Raw genomic sequence first — 26,704 nt, 5'->3', positions numbered from 1 at the left:
CACTCGTCACGGTTACAGTGTATTATATGCTGGAAGCAATGCCGGCTGGTCCAGCAGGAATTGGTTCGCGAAATTTACATCCCTCGACAGCTGTCGGTTCATCATGACACACGCATTGATGAATCAATTTCATTAGTACCTGGCCAGGCTGTTCGTGCTTTATGTCAGCTTGACAGGTCCGGGCAGTTTGCTGCAGGGCTGTCACTCACCTTGTCAATAACACCAGCCTATGTCATTGTTGACCGTTCGCAATAACTCTTAGGGTCTTTTTTTCTACAGCTAGAGCACCGACGTTTTATACACCATTTTATGGCATAATTCTGAGGTATTCTATTCTAATATCTATGCGAGATAAAATGTTTTTACCCCTTCATTCCTGCACAGAATTTACAAGTTAAGTAAGCAATTATCTTCGATCTCTTCCGACATAATGACATCGCAAAAGGTCCACGAGGAAGGTCACACCTGTGATTCATCCACGCGCAGATTGCACAAGATATTGAACCTTGCCACATGCTTGAATCGAAGTTTCTGTGTCACCAGATGTCATTCATTAACTGCTTACCTTCTGTCATGTGACGTGTCTTTGCCACAGCCTATCTCACTAACAAGATAGCGTATTTTTTATAATATTCTGGTGTTGTGGTTAAGCTTAATATGTAAAGTTTTTAAGCTCGCAAAATATTTTTTAGTATATGTGATAGTATACTATTCAACGTTTGTTAGGGATAATTCTATTTCAAAATACACATGCCATATTATGAGAATCAATTTTGTGTATCACCGAAGGATAAAAAAATACCCCTTTCTTAAGTGGAGTAGTATACATATATTATATTATGTATATCATGTATTGCTTTGACTACCAAGTGCACACGCAATACACCAGCTCTCAATGAACACGTGTGTGCTTGTGCGGTGTCTGTTTTTTTCGTTTTGGCACTAAATTGTAATAAATACCTAATTAATCGCGTGTGATGTGATGTATTATTGGCAAATGTGATATAAGTCAGTAATAACGGTGTCTGTGAAACTGCCTGCTCCTGATACGATCAATGCATTTGTGTCACTTACGCAGTAAGATACGCACCTTGATGCCAAACCAAACAGCTCAACAAATGAAGACTCTGATTTGGTAAGGTTGTCAAGATGGCACCTTCAATTACCTATGATCCTAGATTACAGTAATCCACAATTGTAACAATGTGATAGGAACACCGACAGTATCGAAGTGAGACAATTGCCTTGGGGTATTTTGTCTGGGGAATTAAGTTCCACAGGGCATATCTATCCGACGCACCTGGTTCTTATCACTGATTAATAAGACGTTATTGACAGGTCGGTTAGCGATGGACAATGGAACTGTATAGACCGTGACGGGGTTTTGTTTCTCGGGACACTTGATCTGTATACAATCTGGGGTCAAGAGGTGTTATTTCTCGTAATGAATCAAGGTAGGCTTCTAATTCTTTTGTGGACCTCGCGCGGTATGAATTGATTATATTACCCAGATGTGGTTAGGAAGAACAAGATACATGAAAGTATTTGAAAGCAATATATTGACCGACCTGCAGCAGTAATTATGGCACGATAAAGGCAATCTTTACCTCCTCTACCTGGAGAAAATCGATTAGATACCTTGTCCATCTGAACAATACTTGCACGTTGGGTATGTGTTTGGGACATCGGGTTTATGTGGGGATAACGGAGGATGGGGGGAGTGTCTTCTTAAAGATTATTCTGTTCCAACATCAACGTATGATAAGATATTTGTAAGTATTGATTCATGCCCACAATTTGCAAGTTAAGCACTTCTGATAATCAGCTTAGATCTTTCCCGAAATATTGACATCTCAAAAAGTCGCTTTGTGTGCTCTGGATGTCTTATGTCTTGGTTCTGTTCACTTGTCAAAGTCGTCGAACGATTTTACACAGACTGCATGTGTACTTGGACGCGGATTCACGGGGAAGGACGCAGCTGTGAGTCAGCTGATTCACGCAGGTTGTACCAGATATTGTACCTTGCCACATGCTTGACGTTTTTATGTCACTTGATGTCACTAAGTCATGCGGCGTGCATTGTCCACAGCCTTGTCTTACTATCGAGATAAAATATCTTTTAAAAATATTCTTCAACAAACTCGTGAAATAGTATTTTCTCATCAGTGACATTGACGGTTCTGATCGACCTTTTTCAATTCCACAAGAACATTACTACAATGATCTGATGGACCAGAAACACCGTCCCTAAAAGTGAGTGAGTGAGTGAGTTGGGTTTCCCGCCGCTTTTAACATTATTCCAGTTTTATCACGGCGTGTCAGCTTAATGTGGGAGGAAAGCCCGAAGTGATGCAGGTCTCGGACGTTTACCACTTCGATGAAACCCAGGTGCACGGGTATGCTGCTGACAAACCTAGAAACATAATCGGGGCGGACCGGGATTCGAACCCACAAGCATAGGTTTCTGGTGTGCCCAACGGATGCAACTTTGCACAGCGAATCGCGGCGCCTTAGACGCCTGCGTGGGTCCCCCGTGCCCCCGTCCGTAAAAGGAAAGTGATGCCATAGTTAAGCTGCATGTGTGGTAGGACCACCCAAAAGATAACAAGTCTTTGGGTGTTTTTTCTTCTTCTGTCGACTTAAAACTCAAACTCGAAGGAACTCAGAAAAAAACGCCGATTAGGAAAGATAACCGAGAGTTATGAGTCGTTCTTTGCAAGGCTCATGTGTTCTATGATATCGCGGTGAATGTCGAGGAAGCATTTTTATCACTCCTTTCTTTAAAAATTAGTTCAACAAGGGTGCTACGTGAAATATTACAAAATAATTCTGGGGTTTCTTTTTGCAAATGACCTGGGATTATTTTAAACTTATTCCTGCACTAGACACTGAAAACCAACCAGTCTTGTTTCGCATTGGAAATATTAGGGGAAGGATATATATCCCTGTTACGTGTAAATCGGGCATGCGATTCTAGAGATGTAAGTAATGGAGAAATCACGAGTGCAACTCTGATATCTCCCACTTAAACCATGCTATGATTGTTACATATTTCTCTGTGATTTTGCTTGGTGACCTATAGTTGCGACACGTTTACTTTCACAAAAAGTACGTTCAGAATGGCTGGTGAATTCCTGGCTCAGAATCAACTACAACAACAACAATGCGTCATCACAATGGTTAAATGTTAAGAGCATGATGAATAAATACCATGATATATATCAATAACATTTAGTCACATTCTCAGCAATGGAATATTGTCATGCGTGTATATGTTCCGTTATGTGATGTCCCTCATCTCTTCCGTGTTGAAGCTTTCATTGAGACGGAATAGGACTTACTGTGGCCCTATCTCGGCGACACATCAGTTGAGATTAGCTGGAACCTGTGTTCACAATCAGATGTGAAAGTCCTTCCTTGAAAATATTAATACGGGCAATAATTCATACGCTATGCGATGTGATTGATAGGGCACTTATTTCAGAGCTTCTCTCAGGGAATTGTTTATACATGATATGCCAGGCGCCTATACTCGTCACAATATGGCTGAAATATTGCCGATGTGACGTAAAGCATAGACTCACTCACTCACTCACCATGCGCCTATGAATTATGTACTCTAGTAATAAGGGTAAACCAAGGTAGAACTTTAATGTCAGGTTGCGGGGATGTAGGAATAAACATGATTCGTACGTTCTCCCCTTACGCCAGAGAACCCCGTGTACCTGTCTATAACATGGAGTGAGTGAGTGAGCTGGGTTAACGCCGCTCTGAACAGTATTCCAGTTATATCACGGTCGTTCAGCTTCTTGTAACAGGAAAGCCCGAAGTGATGCAAGTCTTAGACGTTTACCATGTGCACTTGATACTCCACAAGCAAATCTAGAAATATAATCGGTCTGAAACGGGATTCGAACCCATGATCAGGGCACAGCGAATTGCGGCGCCTTAGACGACTGAGCCGCCCGTGCCACCTTATAACATGGAAGTGTAATATTGTTTCCAACAACACAGAAACGGGTAGTCTAAATAATGTTTAATTATTTCCAGATAACAAAAACAAGCTGTTTGTTTCACCGTTGTTTATTTTGTATAATAACAAACAATGGCCTATGAACCATACTGTTAATTTCACACTTGTTTGACAGCCAAGTGAACTCATTTGTTGCGCTTGGTGATATTCATCCCCAGGCAGCACACACAAAGGCCTGAGCGTTGCGTCAAGTCAGTAAACTGTGTCTGAGTGGGTATTCACATTAAACTGCACCATGGTATCTCAGTGGGCAAGCACTATAACATCGGCATCAGACTGGCGCACGCACGCACGCACGCACGCATGCACGTCGCTATATAAGTGCAATAAACCCGATTTCACCTCACCTCACCTCACCTCACCTCAATTTTCACCGTATTCTCAGCAATGTAATATTCTCATACGTGTTTATGTTCCGTTATGTGATGTCCCTTATCTCTTCCATGTTGAAGTTCATTGAGACAGAATAAGACTTACTGCGGCCCTATCTCGGCCACACATCAGTTGAGATTAGCTGGACCCTGTGTTCACAATCAGATGTGAAGGTCCTTCAGCCACAATCAGATGTGAAGGTCCTTCAGCCGGACCAGATTGCGCTCACTCATCCACGAATGGTGTTTTCATCAACAGGCAAACTGGTTCTTTCATGGACGTTTTGCCAACCAAATCACGGTGACGGCTCACTGACCTCGAGATAAGGAAAATGACCTATTGGTGATTTATTATTGTGATATACTTCGGTCAGACCGTCTACGTTCTCCAACTTTATCCTGCCTGGTCTATACGACTCAATAGTATCCTATAATTATTTTGTTAAGTAGTGCCCATGGTCCTTGCAGTCATCAATGTAGATCAGTGCTCCAGGCTAAACTTTCAAACAAATATGCTCTTTCACTGTTATATAGGACCCTCAGGAGGCCTATAGATAGGCATGAAAGCCCCAGAAACAGTCACGCGAGGGAGAAGCGGAATGAGTGTGACCAAAAGCTTTAGTAGAGTTATGGAATCTTTATTTCCTTATTATAGGCAGACTAAACAAGAGCTATCGAGGCACCAAACACCCTTTTCATCCAGCGGACGTTTTGTGTTTATGTCCCCCACCATTTCAAATGCTCAGTCCGTCATGGGTGGAGCTGTTGATCGAACGACATGCATTGCTTCTATGGGCAGGCGACACTAGAGCTGTTAACGGAGAGCCAAACACATTTCAGTAAAGGAAATCCTCCAGACAAATATATCTTTGCAAGACCTGAGAAAATTATTTTAGTGAACACGCGCGCACGCGCACGCACGCACACACGCACACACACACGTGTGTCATAGCGCAGTAAACCTGTACCAGATCTGGAAGCAGTGGCCTCACACAGCGGAGACATAACACGCAGAAGTAATAAATCACTGCGTTTCTTCTTACACTGATCCAAAGACAATTCTCTTAAGCTAAACTCAACTAAGAATACGTTTGTCTATGCACGACAAGGTCATAATTATCCGTTAGCCTGATCTCACCTCATTGCCCCTCAAGCCACACAGTATACTGGTACTCGTATATTCTGCTAAAATACCACACGCAGACATGTAAGTGTATTCCCTGTCCGACATGTTATCTAGAACGGATATCGGAGCGCTGTCTCATGTGCCCGAGATCTTGGCTGGAGATATTATCGCCTATTTGCAAGGCCTTGTTATCGTGAATTAAGCTTTACTAACATTAAGGTCGTATACTCTTTTAAATCTTACCTGTGCCCTTAGCTCTTACTGTAATGATCGAATGAAAGCTGCTCTGCATTCTACAACGGCAGCTGGCTCACATCTGCTGAAGTTATATTCTTTTACGTTTTGTTTTTGTATATCTACTTTCATCGTATATGTGAATTGAGTATGTCAGTGAAGACCTCGGGGCGATCCTCGAAGATATGTTAAGGCAAACCAGTATATTCGCGGTAGGCGTCAAGTTAACTGATTGTCGTTTAAGGGGGTGACCAGCAGAAATAGTAGATGACCTGCTATTATATATAGCCAGAGACCATATAATAGATTATTATGGTCTCTGATATAGCCAAGTGGACAGGCTACAAACTATACTCACACTTACCCCATGTTGTAGTTTATTGTAGTGTTCTGTATGTAGTGATGAAGTACTGTAACATTTTTCTGAAAATATAAGACTGATATTTCACTCTGGGGAAATAACTCCGTATTTCATGCCGTAACTAATTTCAGTCCATTACACTATGGTTTCCAGTTTATAATCAGTAAGATGATCCATACTAGAGTCATAATAAATTGAACTCTTAACCTTTCTTGTCAAATTATATGTTTGTCTCATCGAGTTACAAAAAAAGTTTACATTTACCCTCGTTTTGTAACTCAAAATGTAAGCGTTGTCAGGTCACTCAGTAATATACATATGCTATTTGAGAAGAAACCAAATATCTTCTATACCTACTGCTCGAGATTTGATAGGGATAATAAGATATAATTGAAATATGCCCTTGATATATGAGAATCATTTTAGTCTATCATGGAAAGATTAAAAAAACATACCCATCAGTGAGTGAGTTAATATTTAACGTCGCATCGGCATAATGTCAGCCATATAGCGATTTATCCATATCCAAAGTGGATAGTATAAATATATGTCTAGTATTCCACAGTTAAGTAAACAGTGACAGGGAGAAATATTTAATATCGCCCGACATTGTCATGTTTTATGGAGGGCCTGTATCGGATTACCCAGCTGATCAGTAGATAGTATTTGGCCCAAATCTAACCCTGGCCATGCGTGTAACTGGACTGGTGATAACTGAAATTTACTTAGACATTGTACATCTACATCTACACCCCAAGCTCCTAAACCTTCATGTATACGTACATTGGGCAAATATGGTGACAACATAAGTGTACAGATGCATGTATATTTACTCAACCGTGTATATTTGCATTCATTTGTAAATATGTTCGTGAATGATAGTCGTCGACCGAGAAATGCACGTCATACAGTGAGTGTGTTATAACTGTTCAAAGTCAATTGTAAAACACAAACAGGACGCTATGCAAGTTGCATTTACTGTCTGTATACATGCAGTATATATAGTTTTGAATATCTGCATTTCACCGATGGACCTATGACAGTAATATCACACAACCTTTCAAATCCAAAAATACCCCAGTCGTCATTTATAACGGGAATGTAAATCAGCTAAGATTATACCTATAGCTTGAGGTCGAATATTTCTGAAATTGATTTCATATCCACGACAGCGTAAATTGAAACACAACAGCCTGGAGAATCTTTCAGTTTTTGCCAGGTGTTATTCTTATACAACCATGTGGCCATGTGGCCATTGGCATGACCGTGTGTGGAGCAAGGCGTTGTGGGGATTAGTCAGGTCTGGTTGCCTCATATTACTGCACCGTGTTGCGTAAGGCGTGGCAGCAGTGTGTGAATAGTCGCGTTACCCACTGTGGCAAAGGGGACAACGTTTGCCTTTAGACTGTACAGACATAGTCATGTGTTGCTGTCTTTGCTGAGAAGGCATACGTGTTGTCGACGCTTTGTTTAAATGAAAAAAATAGAAGGTCAACATATAACTGACTGCGCGGCCAGAGAACATTCCCTGAGAAGACAGCCCAAACTTACCGACAGTTAGCTTGACATTTTCAAACCTTCTTAGAGTATATGAGACTATTTTGAATCAGTAAACCAAAACCGGCCGAAAGATTAATTAAATTATTTCATCAAAGGTATTATTTTATAATGCGCACCCGAGGTCGAATTTCTTGAGTAAGTTGAATATTTTCATGATAGCTTTGTTTTCTGTGCATTTGTCCCTTGACGCGAAATAGGGCGATGGTGTAGTCTAGTGGTTAAAGCGTTCGCTTGTCACACCGAAGGCCCGGGTTCGTGTCCTCGCGTGGGTTCAATGTGTGAAGCCCATGTCTGGTGCCCATGATATTGCTGAAATAATAGCTGGTATATTGCTAAAAGCGGCGTGAAACCATACTCACTCACTCACTCACTCACTTAAGGTGAATTATTATTCAGGTTACGCTGGCTGATTCCCCTGTATGTCTGGGCACGACCTACTGCATCGTACTGACAACAGCTGTACATTTACGTTTCACATACATGTACAATAAGTAACGAATACGTACTGAAGTGTCAGTTGGGTAGCAGCGTGAACAAGGCGTTGGTTCACACATCAACCATAGTGTCAGGTCAGACAGTATGTTTCAGATCGACGTAGTGAAAGCCAAAATCAACACCCTGCTTCGTAGCTTTCAAAAAAACGATATGTGGTTAAAATGCCAGAACGGAAGGCGCCGAAATAAACTGTTTCCTTTAGTTGTCAGGAACTGGTAGTACTGGTCCAATTTTCAGATTTCTAATGATTGTGGTCAAACTCGAACCAAACTGGTAAGCGACTACGACTTTTTGGATTCTTTTCCACATTAAGGTGACTCTAAAATAAAACTGAAACATTGTTTTCATCTCGACGTTTGGTCTCCCATTCACTCACTCACCAACTGTCTCCCCTTCGCAACCTAATATGACATGACCACGACCAGCTGAGCCGATTGCTGAGGTTAGACATCAATAGCTGTCATGAATCCTAGCACTACCCATGCTCAGCTGTTCTGACAGATGATTGTAATTTGGTATGTTTTACAACAGACATGTATACTGGAGACCAACGAAGCCCAGAATCTCCGCGGAACCTAGACAATGAGGGAACCCAGTAGTTAGGGTTATTATCCCCCTCCATGAAGGAGGGTGGGGGTATAGTGACGGAGTTCGTCCGTCGTTCCGTGTTTCATTCGGTTCGCTTCTCAAAGGGGAGTTCTTTTCTCAAAAACTATATAAGTTAGAGAAATGAGATTTTACACAATGATGATACTTGTCATGATTTTAAAGGAGTTCGAAAATTGGTACCGTAAATGATTTCTTACAGAGTTATTGCCCTTGCTCCATACTTTTCAACTTAGGGCAAAATGTCTGCAATGGGGACAAGTTTTCTCAGAAATGAATCTTTGCATGCTTATCTATGAGATACTTGTCAAGACTTGGTTCGAAATCGGAGCCGTAAGTTATTTTTTTAAAGAGTTACCTCCCTTGCTACATGTTTTTAGATTTTGAGTGCAAACACAGTTACGGCCCTTGATCCATGTTATTGCATATTGCATATATAGTGTCTGCATTGGGACATGTTTTCTCAGAAACTACTGAGGTTAGCTTATCTAAGAGATACTTGTCAGACTGAGTTCGAGAATTGATGCCATAAATTATTTTTTCCAGAGATGAGGCCTTTTGTGTGTATTAATTCCACACTTTATTATTTTTTTCTGATGACATAAAGCGACCCTAGTGCCTATCTCTCCTTGTGGCATTATGGGACTCATTGTTTTTGCAGTTTATGTTCACTACTATATGAATAAACAAAATTCTAATGTGCCCTATGGCAAGGGATAGCGATAACGCTGTTTTCTTGTTTGATAGTGATAAGCATGTGTTTACGAATCCCTGTCATAAAGTGATTATACCAGGTGTTCGCGAAGAGGTGAACGTATCCTGCCACATCTATGGCACCTCCCATAAACACATGCAAAGGAAAGTCATTTGTTTTACCTGAAGAAACTTGTCCATAAGGTACATAATAAGTCATTGCACCAGACATGTCAGACATATTTGTTGTCACTGTTGTCAATTTGGAAATGTCAACCACATAAAACCAAAGAAATGTTCAAGTGTGACCAAATGTTTCACCCTGGAAACAAAAGGGATGCAAGACTATCATATCACCTGATTTATTAACAAGTTATGCTTGTCGTACGTGGTAGGCGACTAACTAGATCGGGTGGTCAGGTTCACTGACTTTTTTATGCACATCATCGTATCCCTAATTGTGTAGACCGATGATCATTATGTCGATCACTGGATTGTCTGGTCCAGACTCGGATTACTTACAGATCGCAATTATATAGCTGGAATATGGCTGAGCGCGGCGTTAAACAACAAACAAATGAACAAAACCTTATTTATTAAGTACACTGTTGGAGGGCAGACAATATGAATTTATCATTAATTGCTAAGTTCTTGGCCAATTCCTAATAACATTGAGTTATGCTTTTGTCCGTTAGTGACGTTAAAGCATCCAAACTACTCCAGTGTAACTTAGTCTTCAATATTGGGGCAGTGGTTAACCCCAACCTAATTTAATCAACCGTTTACATGGCGTCGTAATGTTATCATATTCGAGACAGTATTGATTCGCGACATATTGTGTTGAATTAGAATGGCCCTACTAGGTGCATAACTGCGTCAGCTGCAAACGTTTATCTCGAAAGATAGGGAACTTAATGTCAGTGAAATAGTCCTCATTACGTAAGCGTCTAGCGATTGGCGGAACACAGGCGGCTGAACGGACCAGTTTGGTCTGTTCTGTAAGAGGACTGTCCTGAAATTACGTCACGTAATCAACCACGACAGATAGTGGTTGAACCACGGTTACTCCACGAGTCCTAGAAAGACATCATAGGACCTTTTACTCTGAACAAAGATAATTGCAGCAACCGCGCTCGTGCCTGACCCATGCCTGACACGTCATCATTTGCGTGCAGTATTTGCATGGTGAATCATTTTAAATGTAGGAGTCGGTTGTGATCAGGGATTTATAGATCTAGAAATCTATGTTTTAGGCATGTCCTACACAGGACCAGAAGTGACAAATTTGTTTCGGCATCCGTCAAACTTTATTAAGGGCTGTTTTCTTCTGGCAGTATATTCCTGTTTGTCCTGGGGCACGGGTGGCCCAGTCGTCTATGGCGTCGCAATTCGCTGTGCAAAGTTGCGTCCTTTGGGCACAACAGGAACCTATTATTTTTGGTTCGAATCCTGGTTCGGCCCTACTATGTTCCTAGGTTGTCAGCACCATACCCGTGCCCGTGGGTTTCATCGATGTGGTAAACGTCTGAGACCTGCATCACTTCGGGCTTTCCTCCCTCATTAAGCTGACACGCTGTGATATAACTGGAATACTGTTCAAAGCGGCGTTTAAACCACCTCACTCACACAGTCTTGTACAAAAGTTTAACAAATGTTTTTTTGTACACATTTCACTCGGAAGAAATTTCTTAGTAAATATTCGCCATGCAGAGGGTAGTCCTATAACTAACAAGGCCCGCTCGTTCGATGTTCACATGTTTATATTTGGTTTGCCAATATCATGCATATGAACAGTGGGGTTATTGTATGGGAGTGAGGAATTGTATAGATACTGTGACTCAAAATAATGTTGTGTCTTATCCCCACCCTAGCCCCACCCGCAAATACACTTACGCAATAGCTATATATTAAAAGCGTAAGAGACCATTACTGTGATACATGCTAATCGCAGTTTCAGGAATGGGTAAATATGGATGCTGACTTTTCGTCATAAGTAGGTAGGCACATACATGTACATCGGTAGAATGTCAATAACCGCCATAACACTTATCACGTAACTTTGTACGTTAAGGCTCCTGTATTATCTTGCTTTTATAGGTCAAGATAAGATCGTGTCAACATTGTGGTCTTTGAATCAATATTTCAAACTATATGGTCACGATGACATCTACATATTGTCTATCTAGATAGTTCATATTATAAATTTTTTCCTGTGAAGGGCGAGTATTTTTATCAGAGATATCAATAGGATATCACAAATGGCTGATATAGAACGTGTACGACTCTATGGTATAACAATAAATCAAATATTGAAGTTGGCTTTAATGTCTCTTTACAGGGTCAGTGAAATACGACCTCACTCAGGCTGATAACACGTGTTTGCATTTTTCTCGCGTGACATTACGAGATTGTCGTGTTAATTGCGTGAGGGTAAGGCGGGGTATGTGAGGTATGTGTGTCATATGTTAAGTAACCACTCACCCACGCTCGGGGTCTGCCGGCCCTCCTACCTCTGGATGGGAATGTCACCTTTACTGACAACAAAACACATTCTACACATGCCTTGTCTCCCGTTGCAAGAAACCTAATTACATGTACTGGAGAACTGCTTCAAAACTTGTCATAATTTCTGCTGACAGTGCCGTTACGTGCTGTTTTGACAACGCAATGTATGGCGTGGTGTATTGTGTCGCCAGTGTTTATACTGCTGAAGGCGTCACCAATCGCCTTACGGGTCCAAGGCTATGACGGACCCTCTGTATGCATTGCATGAAATATATAATGAGAAAGTTGCAACGAGTTTTACTGAATGAATTCTATTTAGACGTCAACGTGTAGCTAATGTTACAGACGAAGATCGTTTCAAAAAATGTCTTATGTTCAGTGCTAGGTCAAGTTGCATAATGCATCGATCAATTTAAGTTCACACAACTGTACTTGAAGGACGTTGGGACATTGATCATAATACCAACCACTGGTTTGTCTCGTCCAGACTCGATTATGTACTGGCCGCCGTGATATATGAAAATTGTTGACTGCGGCGAAAACGCGTTTGACATATCCTTGTTTAACGAAACAACCGGAGAATATAAAATGTAATCTGAAGCGCAGCAATTCACGGTGAATATCTAGTTTCGTCACTTGTTGTGCAAGGATTTGATGATTACGGGTTCGAATCCCAGATTGTGATCAGCACTGTACCAGTTTTCGTGTGTTTCTTAAGAGCATTGAAAATATTTGACATACTGTTCAAACGACATTAACATCCAATATATGTGTTCGCAATGTTTCCTTGAATCGTTGTCTGGTGAATTCGCTGTGAGATGGTATTGCAGTGCAGGTACTGATCAGCCTGAAGTACATAATTGACACAGCACATCCATGGAGAATGTCGATAACATTACAGTGGAAGGTGTCCGTGATATGTCTCTTCTGGCTGGCGTGCTTTATTTACGCAGTCTTCAATTTGAAGTGATATATGTGAACCTAATATCCATGACATTATGCCCTAGCAATTTAATCATTTAGGTTTAGATAAATTCAGCTGTTTACCACACATGCGTTTTTCAGTGAGCTTATTTATCTCGAACACTCGTTTTCACTGCTGTAATGGCCATTGTCAGTGTCAGAAGGAACTATTTGCAATGTTCCGCCAACACAAAAACACTAGGCATGTATTATGTTGATACAGCATGTGTTCTAGTCGCATCCGACAACAGCACTCTCTCACGAACAGACCTTGTGTCAATACATTGCCCGACGCAGAACACTGCAGGTAGTGTCATCATAGACCAGCTCTCAACATATGCTGTGCGTTGCGTCGATTTAATTACGTCTTATCCTCAGCTATTTAGTGATCTCATGTACGGAGCTCAGTCTTAAGACCAGGTTCTTGTCAAATCAATACGCTTCACACGTCTGTCCAACCCCAACAAACATACCCTTTGGCGTAAAGTAGATGCGTTGATAATGTCTTTTCCGTGCACCTTTGTCCTCTTAGTTTCTCAAGTGTAGGCAAGGAATGTAAGATTTAGCATGCTGTGCATTTACTTCTATGTTATGTACCTCCAAGGGAATGGATTCTGTTTCAACTTGGTATGATTATAACCGATCCAGTATGTTGTGACTTGTGTATGGACGCCAGTGGTTTTGAATTAAGGTTTCTCAGACTGTGAAATTGAGTAGCCATATGAGACGCTCTTTGCTATAAAGCCAAGAATACATTCGCGATTATTGATTTTACAAACATCACTTCGTTATTTACAACTCGGTGTGTTAATAACATGAAATGTACAAATTATTTCTCATTATCCTTCAGACGTAGTTAGAGAAACATTGATCCCAGAATTCCGCAATGATTCTAAAATATTGCACCCCTCTGGCCACGAGGTCATCGTTTCTTGACCTAGCAACAGTTCATCACAGTCTGAAGTTGGCTGGCTGCCCGAATACTCTATTTGCTTGCAGCATCAATATAGGCCAAGCTGTACTCAGACTGACCTTCAAGATGACCACCAGGCGAGAGATTCGATCGTCAAGGTCAATATCGCTACTGGCATGGTTTCCAGGTCCTCTAAGGAAATAACACACGCATCTAGTCTTTAATTCAACTCACGGGACGCCAAATCGACTACGAGGCCCTGTTGGGTGATTCGCTGTCTTCATTGGGAGAATGCAGTATCATGTCGAGATGGTGTGTTGCCGTGTATTGCACTCGAGAACGTCCATGACGCGGCTGAGTCCCTATTCTTCAAATTCGGTGAACACCAATCATAGAGATGATATTTGCTTTGGGTTGCTTAAATGACTTGCCTCCTTCTAGCTTAGATGAAACAGTCTGATTTGAGAGCGTGGGTAAATCAATGGAACTCACAGATTTGCGGAATCAGTTTTGGATACAGGAGTTGAAAAGCGTCAGTGCCTGGGTGTAATGCTTTTAGTAAACCTAGCATGAACACGAACTGTTGCTGTCGTCGTCAATTGAATTACCGCCCATGGCCGACACCAAATATAGCCGAGTGAGGAGACGACATCATGAAACGCGTGCAGAAATGGTTTATCGGAGGTACACAGATATAGAACGGGTTCTAAGCTCCTTGTAACGTACGTGTATCAAGTCTCCAGTCCTATTTAATTTTTTTCTATATTTTCTTCAACCCAGATGCCTTTGACACGGAATTTAGCTTAAGCATGCTTCCATGAACATGCACATTAGCATTGTAAATTGTCTTTCGACTAGACATTACATAACTCCCGTCCTTCGAAATTGCCTCCGATGTATTGATTGGAATGTGCAAATTCGCTATCGATAATGCGTTTCACAGCCAAACGTTTTTGACGAAAGCGATTTTATCGCAATCCCTGGCGCCTTAAGTGTCTCTATGTACAATTGGAATGTAAAATGGCTTTAAGAAAAGTTAGGACACGCTATTTCAATAAATGAGCTGTTCTATTATTAGTTGTATGTTGTACCTTCGACAACAAACATTGGTAACGTTGGTAACATTTTGCTCCACTTTATTTTTAGAGATTTCATCAAGTTTCTGAAAACCTTTGCTTTTCATATGATTTAGTGCTCTCATATTCTTGATTAAAAGCGAATGATATCAAATGATAGATTCTTATTCTATATTACCCTATGTTATACAGACGTGTGTACACATTATTTCAATAATCATACAGGAGTTCGTGTGGAAGTGTCCAGGCAGGCCAGGCAGATACGTGATCCTTGCTACGAATAATATATAATCTACCCACTTGCTTAACACGTACGTCAGTGTCTAGACAGAGACTGAAAATGAACACTCGTTGAGTATGTGAGTGAGAGGTCATGGCTGACTAGTGGTTGACTAGGATTAAGCCCTTACATGTAATGATATTGATTGGTGAAGGTGAGGTGAAATTGTGATTAACGTAATTAATCCAAGATTATTGCACTTATAAGGCGACGTGCATGGGTGTGTGTGTGTGTGTGTGTGTCTGTGTCTGTGTCTGTGTCTGTGTCTGTGTCTGCTTGTACTAGTCCAGACTGATGCCGATTTATAGTGCTAGCCCACTGAGATACCGTGCCGCAGTTTAACATGAATACCACACTTAGACACAGTATACTGACTCCGAGCCGACCAGTCCTTGTTTTAGCCCCTTAATGCCGAGCTCCAGACAGGGTAACAACAAGTACCATCTTTTAACGTCTTTTGGTATGACGCGGCCGGGGACCGAACCCCGGACCTTCCGCTCTCCGGGCGGACGCTCTACCACTAGACCACGGAGGCGGTCGAAACTGCTTGGAGTAATTACCTCGGTCACGGTGTCTAAAAGGACAGTTATCAAAACTTTCATATGTCTTATGCAATATGCATTTATCTTCATCCTCATGGTGACATCCTCATTGAAACCGAAAATAATATCATTAGCATCAACTGAGTCCGTCATCTTACTCTCAATCTGCTATTTGTAACAGCCTTGAGTGTAATAATGGTCTGTACTGACAGCCTTGGTAATGATTCACACCGTCGTCACATTACTCACGACGAGCCAAGGACCGTTCCGTATACTAGTTTAAGACGACCGTAACTGAGAGAGACAAACATGGATTTCCATCACTAAGAGGGCTGACATTGCAACTCGATAGTCGGCTCTTACAGTTATGCTATGGGTATTGGCGATATACCCTGTCCAAGAATCCACACGGGATCATCCGACTGTGGAGTAAAGTCACTTAAAGATGTGATGGTTTATTAGCCAGATAGATGATCATAATTAACTCTTCTAGATATGTAGATTCCACGGTTATGTGAAATTAAGCCAATCAATGGACCTGTTGCATGGCCAATTCCTGCGTCGCTCGTGTGTGCTAGTGAGAAAATGTCAAAACACGACAGATAAGGAAGACAAATGGCATATTGAACAGGGGCATTAATACAATGACATTAATCAGACATATTAGGCAATATAGAAATTCACTATCATGCTACTCCTCATGATATCATGTCTTAATCTCATGGCATCAACACTGATGCTATAGACGTGAGCCATAACCTTGCGTAAAGAAATCGAGCTGGCAGATATCGATCAAATGAACGCAAAAGAGCTATATTTCTGAGGCTGGTCTCAATTCTGCTATTATCAGCATATATAACAATCTATTAGCCATCTATAACCCGATTTACAGCTGAATTATCCGTCAGTCATTAGCATTATTGCTGGTCAATTTCATGTCCATTTCTTGCCTGGACGCTTGGTGTGGACGGAGGAGAGAAATTAGCAACATCAACGCCAGAACAGTTAATCAGATAATTGACACAACTACTACTACAGTAGGTTGAGCGATATGAAAGCATTAAGTCTGATCCCCAAAGGAATACGCACCAGACTAACTGCGATCCTTTTAAAGAGCACGCGCTAGTATCGAGGGACTAGATTCATTTTATACTGCTACCTGACAAATCAAGTGCCAAGCTTAGATCCGAGACAGTCATTGATGCTTTGCTCGCGATATTTATTATATGTGTCTGGAAACGTTTGCTGAAGCATCTGCATTCGTTAACCTAATATGCTCATTATTCGGGGCGGAGTAGTGATTAGTGAGTAATCAGTTATCGTGTAGTACATCTAGGATGGTGAGTTGAAGGACATGTACATTGGGCACATAGGGTACAAGAGGGTACATGTGTGGCTTTGGTTGCGGTGGTCAAGACGTACGTTGGGTACATGTGGATGGGTGGTGGCCGAGGAGCAGATGAGTGAATGCGGCCCGAGGTAATGGTGGCCGTAGGAAAGGGAGTATATGTGGTTTAAGTGTTGATCAAGACGTTACATGTGGTCTGGGTGGTGGAGGTGGTGGTCAAGACACAGATGCGTCACAAGTGATCTGAGGTAATGGTTGCCAATACGTAGAAAGTGGGGTACATGTGGTGTGAGTGTTGATCAAGACGTGTGTTCTGGGTCGTGGTCAAGGTGCTGACTGGTCAAGTCGCAAGTATAAGAGTGGTCGTTACGTCCATGTCGCCTCCAGCTAATAGTACTGGGACATTTTACCATCTTGGTCGCTCCATGTCCGTTCAGTGGACATTTACAGAACACGCATTTTAATCTTGGGACAAATAACTTTCTTCTTATCACTGTTCCCTTGACAGAAAACGTGTGTTCACCTTGATGACATAATGCAAATTATATTGGTAAATCTATTGTTTTCTGTTTGTTTGCAGGTGCGTTGCTTTCGTGTGCACATTGTCAAGGTAATTCTCAAGAAGAGGATGAGGGTGGCTGGAAGTCGTATGTGTCGAAATACGGTAAAGAGTACCCATCACTTAACAACAAACTAAACGTTGATGCCTTTGTTGGCAGTAGGAACCCAGATTCCTTTCGAAATATTGAGCTGGAGTTTAAAAAACTGAACGCTGACTCAACAAGTCTTAAAGAACATTTCCAGGAGTTAGGCGCCAATGCTTCGAAAGCTCTTAAAACTGTTGACGACATGGATGAATATTTAGACAGATGGAAGGCAATATTGTATCTACTTCAGAAGGTGTATGATCCTACCGTCAATGGAACCCTTCCTATTGATAAAATGAGAAAATCTGCAGCAGGACAAATGAAAGCTATGTTCAAAAGTGCTCACAAAAACCTACCGGCCTTGTTTGAACTGATCGACTCACAAATTCGAGGCACAGACGACCCAGAAGACGACAGTCTCTTGAGAAAGTATGTGGCAAAGAAAATCGAGGACATGACATCAACTTCAGAAAGTCCTATTAGCCTGAATCAAGCAGTGAATGACACCCTGGCGTTCTTAAGCCAACTGATGAAGCTTCAGGTCCGAGGGGCCCTGCTGTATGACATGACGTGTTCCCCAGATGACATCCCCTGCAGACAAAGGATTGTCACAATGGAACGAGACCTTCTGGCTCAGAACAATCACCTTAAAATGTGTTCCCCGATGTTGATGACAACTTTGTTCCATAAAAAAGTTGCGAAAGACTTGTTCCTGTCGAAACCACTGACAAATGAAATATTGTATAATATTGAGTCACAAACGTTATCCAGCCAACAAGGGAAAGTGGACCTGGCCTCCGCGGATGTGAAGGGCACCGCAGTGAAGTGTGCCAGAAGGAACCCAGTCGATAATGATCGTGCTACATGGACGTTTGAATCAGCCCTTCCCTTTGGGAAACTTGGATATTTTATCCGCGGAAAGAATGAGTGTTATGTTGGTTTTGATAGATCTTTTCTGAAATACATCCAGGATGAAATGAACGACCGCAATGCTGCTGGAGCTGAAGACGATGAGGTCCTGTTGTGTAGTCATGCCCTGAGACCCCAGGACAGAAACACGCAGACATTTACCATTGAGCCGTCGGTGGCCAACTTTTCATCTCTGTACAGGCTCAAGAACGTGCTGACCAAGAAGTATCTGATGACATCCAGAACCAATGTATTACTCAGTGATGATGTCAAGCATAGCTACGTGGTCAACCTCATCCTTAAGGATTGTGATAGACAAGAACTAGGGTGTAATTGGGACATCACAGAGACACTACCCAATTGCATTGGTAATGCTTTATTCTTATTTTATTGAAAAAATAATCCCGAGATAAACTGTCTATGTCTGTTATATACTACTCAGCATTTGCTAAGGACCGACATAGTCATCTTAAGTCAGAGGTGTGGTACTTAGCAAACGTTAGGTTGTATATTTGATATAGGATTATTTACAGTGTCCAATACGATGTGGTGGGTATCCACTATTCCATACTTGTCATAAGAACCAAGTTACATAAGGATCTGAGGGTTATAACTTGTGAGGAACCTGATTGTTGCTGTATCATCAAATGGGACGAAAAACCATGGGTTGATGAGTAGAAGGGGCGGTGGGTAGCCAAGTGGTTAAAGCGTTTCCTCGTCACACCAAAAGCCTAGGCTCGATACCCCACACGGGTACAATGTGTGAAGCCCATTTCTGGTGTCCCCCAGCCTTAATGTTGCTGGAATATTGCTAAAAGCGGCGTAAAACAACGTGCACACACATTTGTACTTCCTTTTTTTATTTCTTTGTGATAATGCAATTGATACCATTCAATGGTTGACCATGCTGGATATACAAAAAACAACTGTGTTGTTGTGGTTCCACCCAAAAGAGCCCCAGCTATAATGTCTGTTGAAAATGTATGACAACAAACTGTTCAGAGAAAACGGGACGGGGGTGGTTTTGTATTATTGCTGTACAAGTGACCATGCACAGTCGCTAACTACTGTCTTCTCCCTGGTTGGAACAACCTCTGGAGTAACACCTTTTCATATTGTGAGAGCTAAAATTGTGGCAATTCTTGTTTTATTGATAGCATGAATGCATGTCTCAATACCATAAAGGAGTGGTGGGTAGTCTAGCGGTCAAAGCGTTCGCTCTTCACACCGAAGGACGGGTTCGATTACACACCTTGGTACAATGTGTGAAGCCCATTTCTGGTATCCCCTGTCGTGATATTGCTGGAACATTGCTGAAAGCGGCGCAAATCCGAACCCCACACAGTTCTTATAGAATGCTCGAATCTGTAGAATACATTTGAAGTAGCAGTACCCCCCGGGGAAACAATCTGCTTCTTTCCAAGTATCTCTGCAACCTAGGGTGGTTATGGGGTCACCGCATCGCCTAGAAACATAATGTAACTTTTTCTGACTTTGTGTTTGTTTGTTGTTTCAGAGAACACATCTGACAGCTTCGCATACACGTTAATATTAAAACTGTACGTGCTTATAATGGGGGTACTCTTCATCATGCTCATTGCGTCGCTTGTGGTCGTCTGCTTATACCGGAAACAGATCCGCAGAGAGTACCTCCAATACCGAAGAGTCAATACACAAGACGTGATTATCCCCCCTTCTTACAGATTTCCCAGCCGGACATGACGTTAGTGATGAATTTCATTTGACGTCATCGTGAAATCCATGGAAGATTCAGGTTATGCATCTCCTAAACTCAAAGTTTCCTGTGTCTAAAAACACGCAAAAAATATGGACATAAAATGAACCATGAACAAGTTTCAGATGTCGTCGATTTGGGATCGGATTTAGCACAGTGTGGCCCAATCGATGGCATTTATAATTCCACGGAGGTCAGTGTATGGATGAATTCATCGGATAAATGTGTTCATTTCATGAAATCCATGACATGTTATGCCATGAAACGCCAAGTTTATTAGAATCTCTAAACTGTCTCTCACACTCCTCCGACTCCAGAAATAAAGGCTGGAAACGAACCCTTTGGGTTTTAAGGACCACGGATATGTTGGAGTATTGGGTTAAGGAGGCGGTCACTTATGGATAGTGATGTGTTTGGAATAGCGTGCGGCAGATCAGCTCACACCTGACGTTGATGGACCATTTCAAGATGGCGGATTTCCATGACTTCTCAGAAGGATGCCAAACATTGCACCCAAAGCGGAAAACACATTATAAGTTATGTCATAATGATCGCATGTTCTAGAATTTGACATAATGTTTGTAATATCTTTACGTGTAGTTATGACCAATGAGCTCCAATTGACCCTATCTTTCGATTAGATATCAACAATAACGTCCTGTCTGGACACTAGTATAGCTGAATTTCATTAGAGGTATTAATTTTAACCTTAATTCCAGCAGTTCAGTCTCATTGTATGAGATACGATTCTACTGTATGAGTTCAAATGAAACCAGAAATGAAAAAAGAAAGAAATTAGCTCGCTTGCAACAGCAAGTCAAATACAAATGTAATCAAATTATAGTGAACGACCGAGTTTCAGTTTTCTGTGAAACTTCCACCAAGTACTCCCAGTGGCGTTGCATTCATTTCTCTGTGATCGTTGGCGTACAAATATAAACTGCCACTTAGGTTCAGTTGTCAGGGGACCAGTAGTCATCGCTTTTACTTCCCAAGGAATCCAGTTCAAACAGAATATCCGAGCGGTGCCTAACACTTTGTCTTCTGTAAAGACCAGGGACGAAATAAATATTTCAGTTTCCGCTGAGTAAAATGAAATTAAAGACGCTATACTACACCCCACGGGCAAACGCGGTATATGTTATCTCACTGGCCTGACTGGTAAGTTGAAATTAATGCGATTGCTTCGGGATTTGTAGCCAATAGCTGTTGCGGCAACTTTCACCTCACATGACGTTATTATTCACCATTCTTCTGGTTTATGAATACCACACGCCGCCAATTAACGGAAGTACAAAGCAGCGTTAAACCCAACAATGCAGTGTGCCCTCCGTTCCCGACTCTGTCATGGCCATGTTTTTGCCCCACCCTCCCTTTTCACTATTCCGCCATCCCTATCGGACCTCCAATCATTCTGGTGTTGTCTGTCCACCTGTCCATCTGTCTTCTCTATGTTATCAAACCTCTGTCTGTTTAATTGTGGGGCGGTCGGGTAGCCTAGTAGTTAAAGCGTTCGCTCGACACGCCGGAGACCCGGGTTCGATTCCCGACATGGGTACAATGTGTGAAGCCCATTTCTGGTGTCCCCCGTCGTGATATTGCTGGAATATTGCTAAAAGCGGCGTAAAAGCAAACTCACTCACTGTTTAATTGTACATCTACGACTTTGCTGTATCGCTGTCCGTCACTGGATATATACCTAAATGCTCTGTTATCGGTTTGCTGTCGGTCAGTTTATCAATTACGTGTTTTTTTTTATATCTCAACCAGTTTTCTGTAAAATCGTATGCCTAAATATGTATCTCAATTGATAAACATAATCTTACTCGAATGTCATCTGATATGAAATATGTCAACGAGAGTCGCTAAAAGTATCAAACCGTTATCAGTGAGTGTGGTCATATTGTATGTCAAAAGACAGGAGGGTGACATTCTGTTTATCATCCAACATTCTTCCAACATTTCCAGTTTGTAAACAGTAATAGAAAGTAAGAAGCAGTGTCTTAAATGTAGAAAGTACAGCTGCAGCTTCAGTGGCGGAGAGATTCGTGATGTCATTTGATGAAGTATCAAATGTCTGCAAAACATTGTGAAGCAGTTACATTCCAGCGATATCTCCTAGTGATTTTACCCAAGCGATATATCCTGTTGGGGCCATTCTTGGGTGATCAAGTCTCTTTCTATTTACTGTCTATTTATCTATCATCTGTCTGTGGAGAAATTCTTTTGAAAAGTCCATTACCCTTGAGATAGTAGAATAGTGGAAAGGACAGAGTGCGAAATCAGGTTCCGCTGGAAGCGCTCGGTAAATCTATCACGTCAGTCAGTGGAAGTTCCTGTAATAAATCACATCATCCATCATGTTATGAATACACATGGTATACAAAAGGCGCCACGATACATTTTAACCGTATTTTTGTTCCGTTGCCGGAACATTAGACACAGATGTTTGGTACCCTTACTAAGATACTGCTCAACTGTTTACCTGCTATACCTGATATTATTTACATAATACGTAATCAGTTTAGCTTAATTGATTTGTTATCAAATCGCTATCAAAAGTTGTGTCGTGAACTAAATATCATGGCACACCTAATGTGCATGTCATTGCAGTGTGTATGACTAACTTTAGTCAAGTGCATAAACACCAACCCTATGTATTATAAAGTAATTCAATATGGTGATAGTGCCCGATCGGGGCTCTAAGAAAGTTTAGTGACCACCCGATCGAGCTTTGTTTTTAACATTCAGCTGTAGCTTCAAATTTACATGTATTTTTTTCATCAGCTTAGAGTATATGCTAGTCATCCCTTGATGTGCCAATTTGTCTTGGTGCGATGCAGTCCCCAAAGATCAGCATAAATCGAAGACAGACACTTTTATACTACACGTCATGCACACCCTCCTTACATCACTACCCGCTATTGTGTATATTGTATATAAGTCATTCATGTACATATAGCGAACGTTTCCTTGCACAAATTTCATTGTGCATATTGTTGGTGTATATAGAACGTCTATGAATATTGTCCCATGTAGAATATACTATTTAAACTTTTTTTTGTCCATTTATAGGGTTTATTTATAGTATTAATATTATATCAATTATTATAAGGGGGAAGTAAAAAACGAAACCACCAGTCGTATATTTATTAACACATTATAATAAGGCTTTGTTTGTGCAAGTATGCTTAACAGAGTAACCTCCCTTCTATTTAGTTTCTCGAAAGGGGATGGAAGACATTTGAAGCCAATCATCTTATAGATATTACCTTGTAATTTACTTAGGTGTTAGGCAGCATTAATTATTCTCTTTCGTAAGCTCCAGCATATATTTAAGTGTGAATATGGTTTAGATTTTGAAACTTTGTGATCTTTTTTAACATATTTCCCCGATGAACGGTGAAACCATCCCCTTTATTCGTGGTAGGGTGATGGTAACGAGTGTTGCAGCGTTAATTGTTTATGGTATTGAGCTCTTGATGTCATATTTGATATTCATGTGGCTTTTGTCGTTTGACGTCATTCATAAGTTACATAATCTTCACGTGTAATTTTATCGTTAACCCACTTGTTACTTCCTCAATGTTGTGTGTGATACCAGCATACATGCTAGTGCCCAGTCTGGGAATACAGCACAAATGTTGCCCAATGCCAGTTATATCATCTTACATTAACATACTAGCTACTGATTGGTCAAGGAGCGGGACATTATGTCCACGTAGCCTGCTCTTGAAGCCCGCTGAGAATGCAATCGGAACGCATCTTAGATAACTTGCATATCTCGAATAAGAATTGTTGAGTTGAAATGAAATGAATTTTTATCCGAATGCATTGGGTAAGGGGAAATTACTCGGTTTGTTTGCCTCGTCTGTTACGTGAAACTACGAACATAATTATATTCCGGACCTGTATGAATGAATGTCGGTTAGATAAATAAATTGTCAGCGATCCCTCTAGGCATATGATTGATTTACCCTTCTCGAATCACATGGACTTACACACAGGGTACATCACACTGTACACCCTCGTGATCGGTTGACAGTTTGACAACAGAAACATATAAACGAGCGAACAGATAGATCTCTTTATGTCTATTCTCAGAAGCGTCCATCAGACAATATTCCGAAATATTTCCAATTGTATTTCGTCTTTGTAGTTTAGTTTTATTTAAAATATTTATTTTAGACAAATGAAAAAATCGCTTGCAAGGCATGTACATACTAAAAAAAACTATCAAAGGAAACAAACTACCGGTTTTAAAAATTAGTCTTAATATATGGAGTTATGTAGTGCGATGGAAGAGCTAGACAGTTTTATCTAGGTTTTTGGTCATCAACATTCATATAGTTGATAAAGAATTGCATCACGACTTCAGGTATACTTCCATGATCTCAACTAAGTATACATTTACACCAAAACTATTCAGTTGTAGTTTTAGTTGTATTATATACGCCAAACCTCTATTTTTGTACTCAACTCTTTATTTCTCTGTGTACAAATTTACTTCCATCAACTATTAAATATTTGTAACATATTCCATGTTTGTTTTTTGTAGTAAGGATTTGTCACACCAACACTACATACAGAAGTACGTCACACCAACACTACATGCAGAAGTACGTCTCATCAACACTACATGCAGAAGTACGTCACACCAACACTACATGCAGTGGTACGTCACACCAACACTACATGCAGAAGTACGTCTCATCAACACTACATGCAGAAGTACGTCACACCAACACTACATGCAGTGGTACGTCACACCAACACTACATGCAGAAGTACGTCACATCAACACTACATACAGAAGTACGTCACATCAACACTTCATGCAGAGCTACGTCACACCACCATAACATGCAGAGCTACGTCACATCAACACTACATGCAGAAGTACGTCACACCAACACTACATGCAGAAGTACGTCACACCAACACTACATACAGAGGTACGCCACTCCAACACTTCATGCATAAGAACGTCACACCAACACTACATGCAGAGGTACGTCGCATCAACGCTACATGCAGAAGTACGTCACATCAACACTACATGCAGAAGTACGCCACACCAACACTACATGCAGACGTACGTCACGCTAACACTACATGCAGAAGTACGTCTCATCAACACTACATGCAGAAGTACGTCACACCAAAACTACATGCAGTGGTACGCCGCACCAACACTACATGCAGAAGTACGTCACATCAACACTACATGCAGAAGTACGTCACATCAACACTACATACAGAATTACGTCACATCAACACTTCATGCATAGCTACGTCACACCACCATAACATGCAGAGCTACGTCACACCACCATAACATGCAGAAGTACGTCACATTAACACTACATGCAGAAGTACCCCACACCAACACTACATGCAGAAGTGCGTCACACCAACACTACATGCAGAAGAACGTCACACCAACACTTCATGCAGAAATACGTCACATCAACACATCATACAGAAGTACGTCACATCAACACTACATGCAGAGCTACGTCACACCACCATAACATGCAGAGCTACGTCACACCACCATAACATGCAGAAGTACGTCACACTAACACTACATGCAGTGGTACGTCACACCAAAACTACATGCATAAGAACGTCACACCAACACTACATGCAGAGGTACGTCACATCAACGCTACATGCAGACGTACGTCACATCAACACTACATGCAGAAGTACGCCACACCAACACTACATGCAGACGTACGTCACACTAACACTACATGCATAAGTACGTCACACCAAAACTACATGCAGAAGTACGTCACATCAACACTACATGCAGAAGTTCGTCACACAAACACCACATACTGGATGTACGTCACGCCAACACTACATGCAGAAGCCGCCACACCAACACTACATGCAGAAGTACCCCACACCAACACTACAATTAGCGGCACGTCACACCAATACTTCATGCATAAGAACGTCACACCACCATAACATGCAGAAGTACGTCACACTAACACTACATGCAGTGGTACGTCACACCAAAACTACATGCATAAGAACGTCACACCAACACTACATGCAGAGGTACGTCACATCAACGCTACATGCAGACGTACGTCACATCAACACTACATGCAGAAGTACGCCACACCAACACTACATGCAGACGTACGTCACACTAACACTACATGCATAAGTACGTCACACCAAAACTACATGCAGAAGTACGTCACATCAACACTACATGCAGAAGTTCGTCACACAAACACCACATACTGGATGTACGTCACGCCAACACTACATGCAGAAGCCGCCA

General features: G+C 41.4%; 1 protein-coding gene across 1 annotated transcript in view; it reads left to right on the top strand.

Moving 5' to 3' along the window:
- Window positions 1-24,934, top strand: part of LOC124139432 — a 31,812-nt gene extending 6,878 nt beyond the window's left edge. Inside the window, exons 2-3 of the mRNA XM_046506475.2 lie at window positions 17,687-19,030; window positions 20,179-24,934. Coding sequence (XP_046362431.2) covers window positions 17,687-19,030; window positions 20,179-20,384 — 1,550 coding nt within the window. The 3' untranslated portion in view covers window positions 20,385-24,934. The remainder of the gene's footprint in view (window positions 1-17,686; window positions 19,031-20,178) is intronic.
- Window positions 24,935-26,704: the final 1,770 nt, after the last annotated feature.

Source organism: Haliotis rufescens, unplaced genomic scaffold (genome assembly GCF_023055435.1).
Source record: "Haliotis rufescens isolate VD_foot unplaced genomic scaffold, xgHalRufe1.0.p SCAF_1, whole genome shotgun sequence".
In the NCBI taxonomy this organism is placed as follows: Eukaryota; Metazoa; Mollusca; class Gastropoda; order Lepetellida; family Haliotidae; genus Haliotis; species Haliotis rufescens.
The sequence above is the reverse complement of the archived record's forward strand: the minus strand, read 5'-3'. Positions and strand labels throughout refer to the sequence as shown.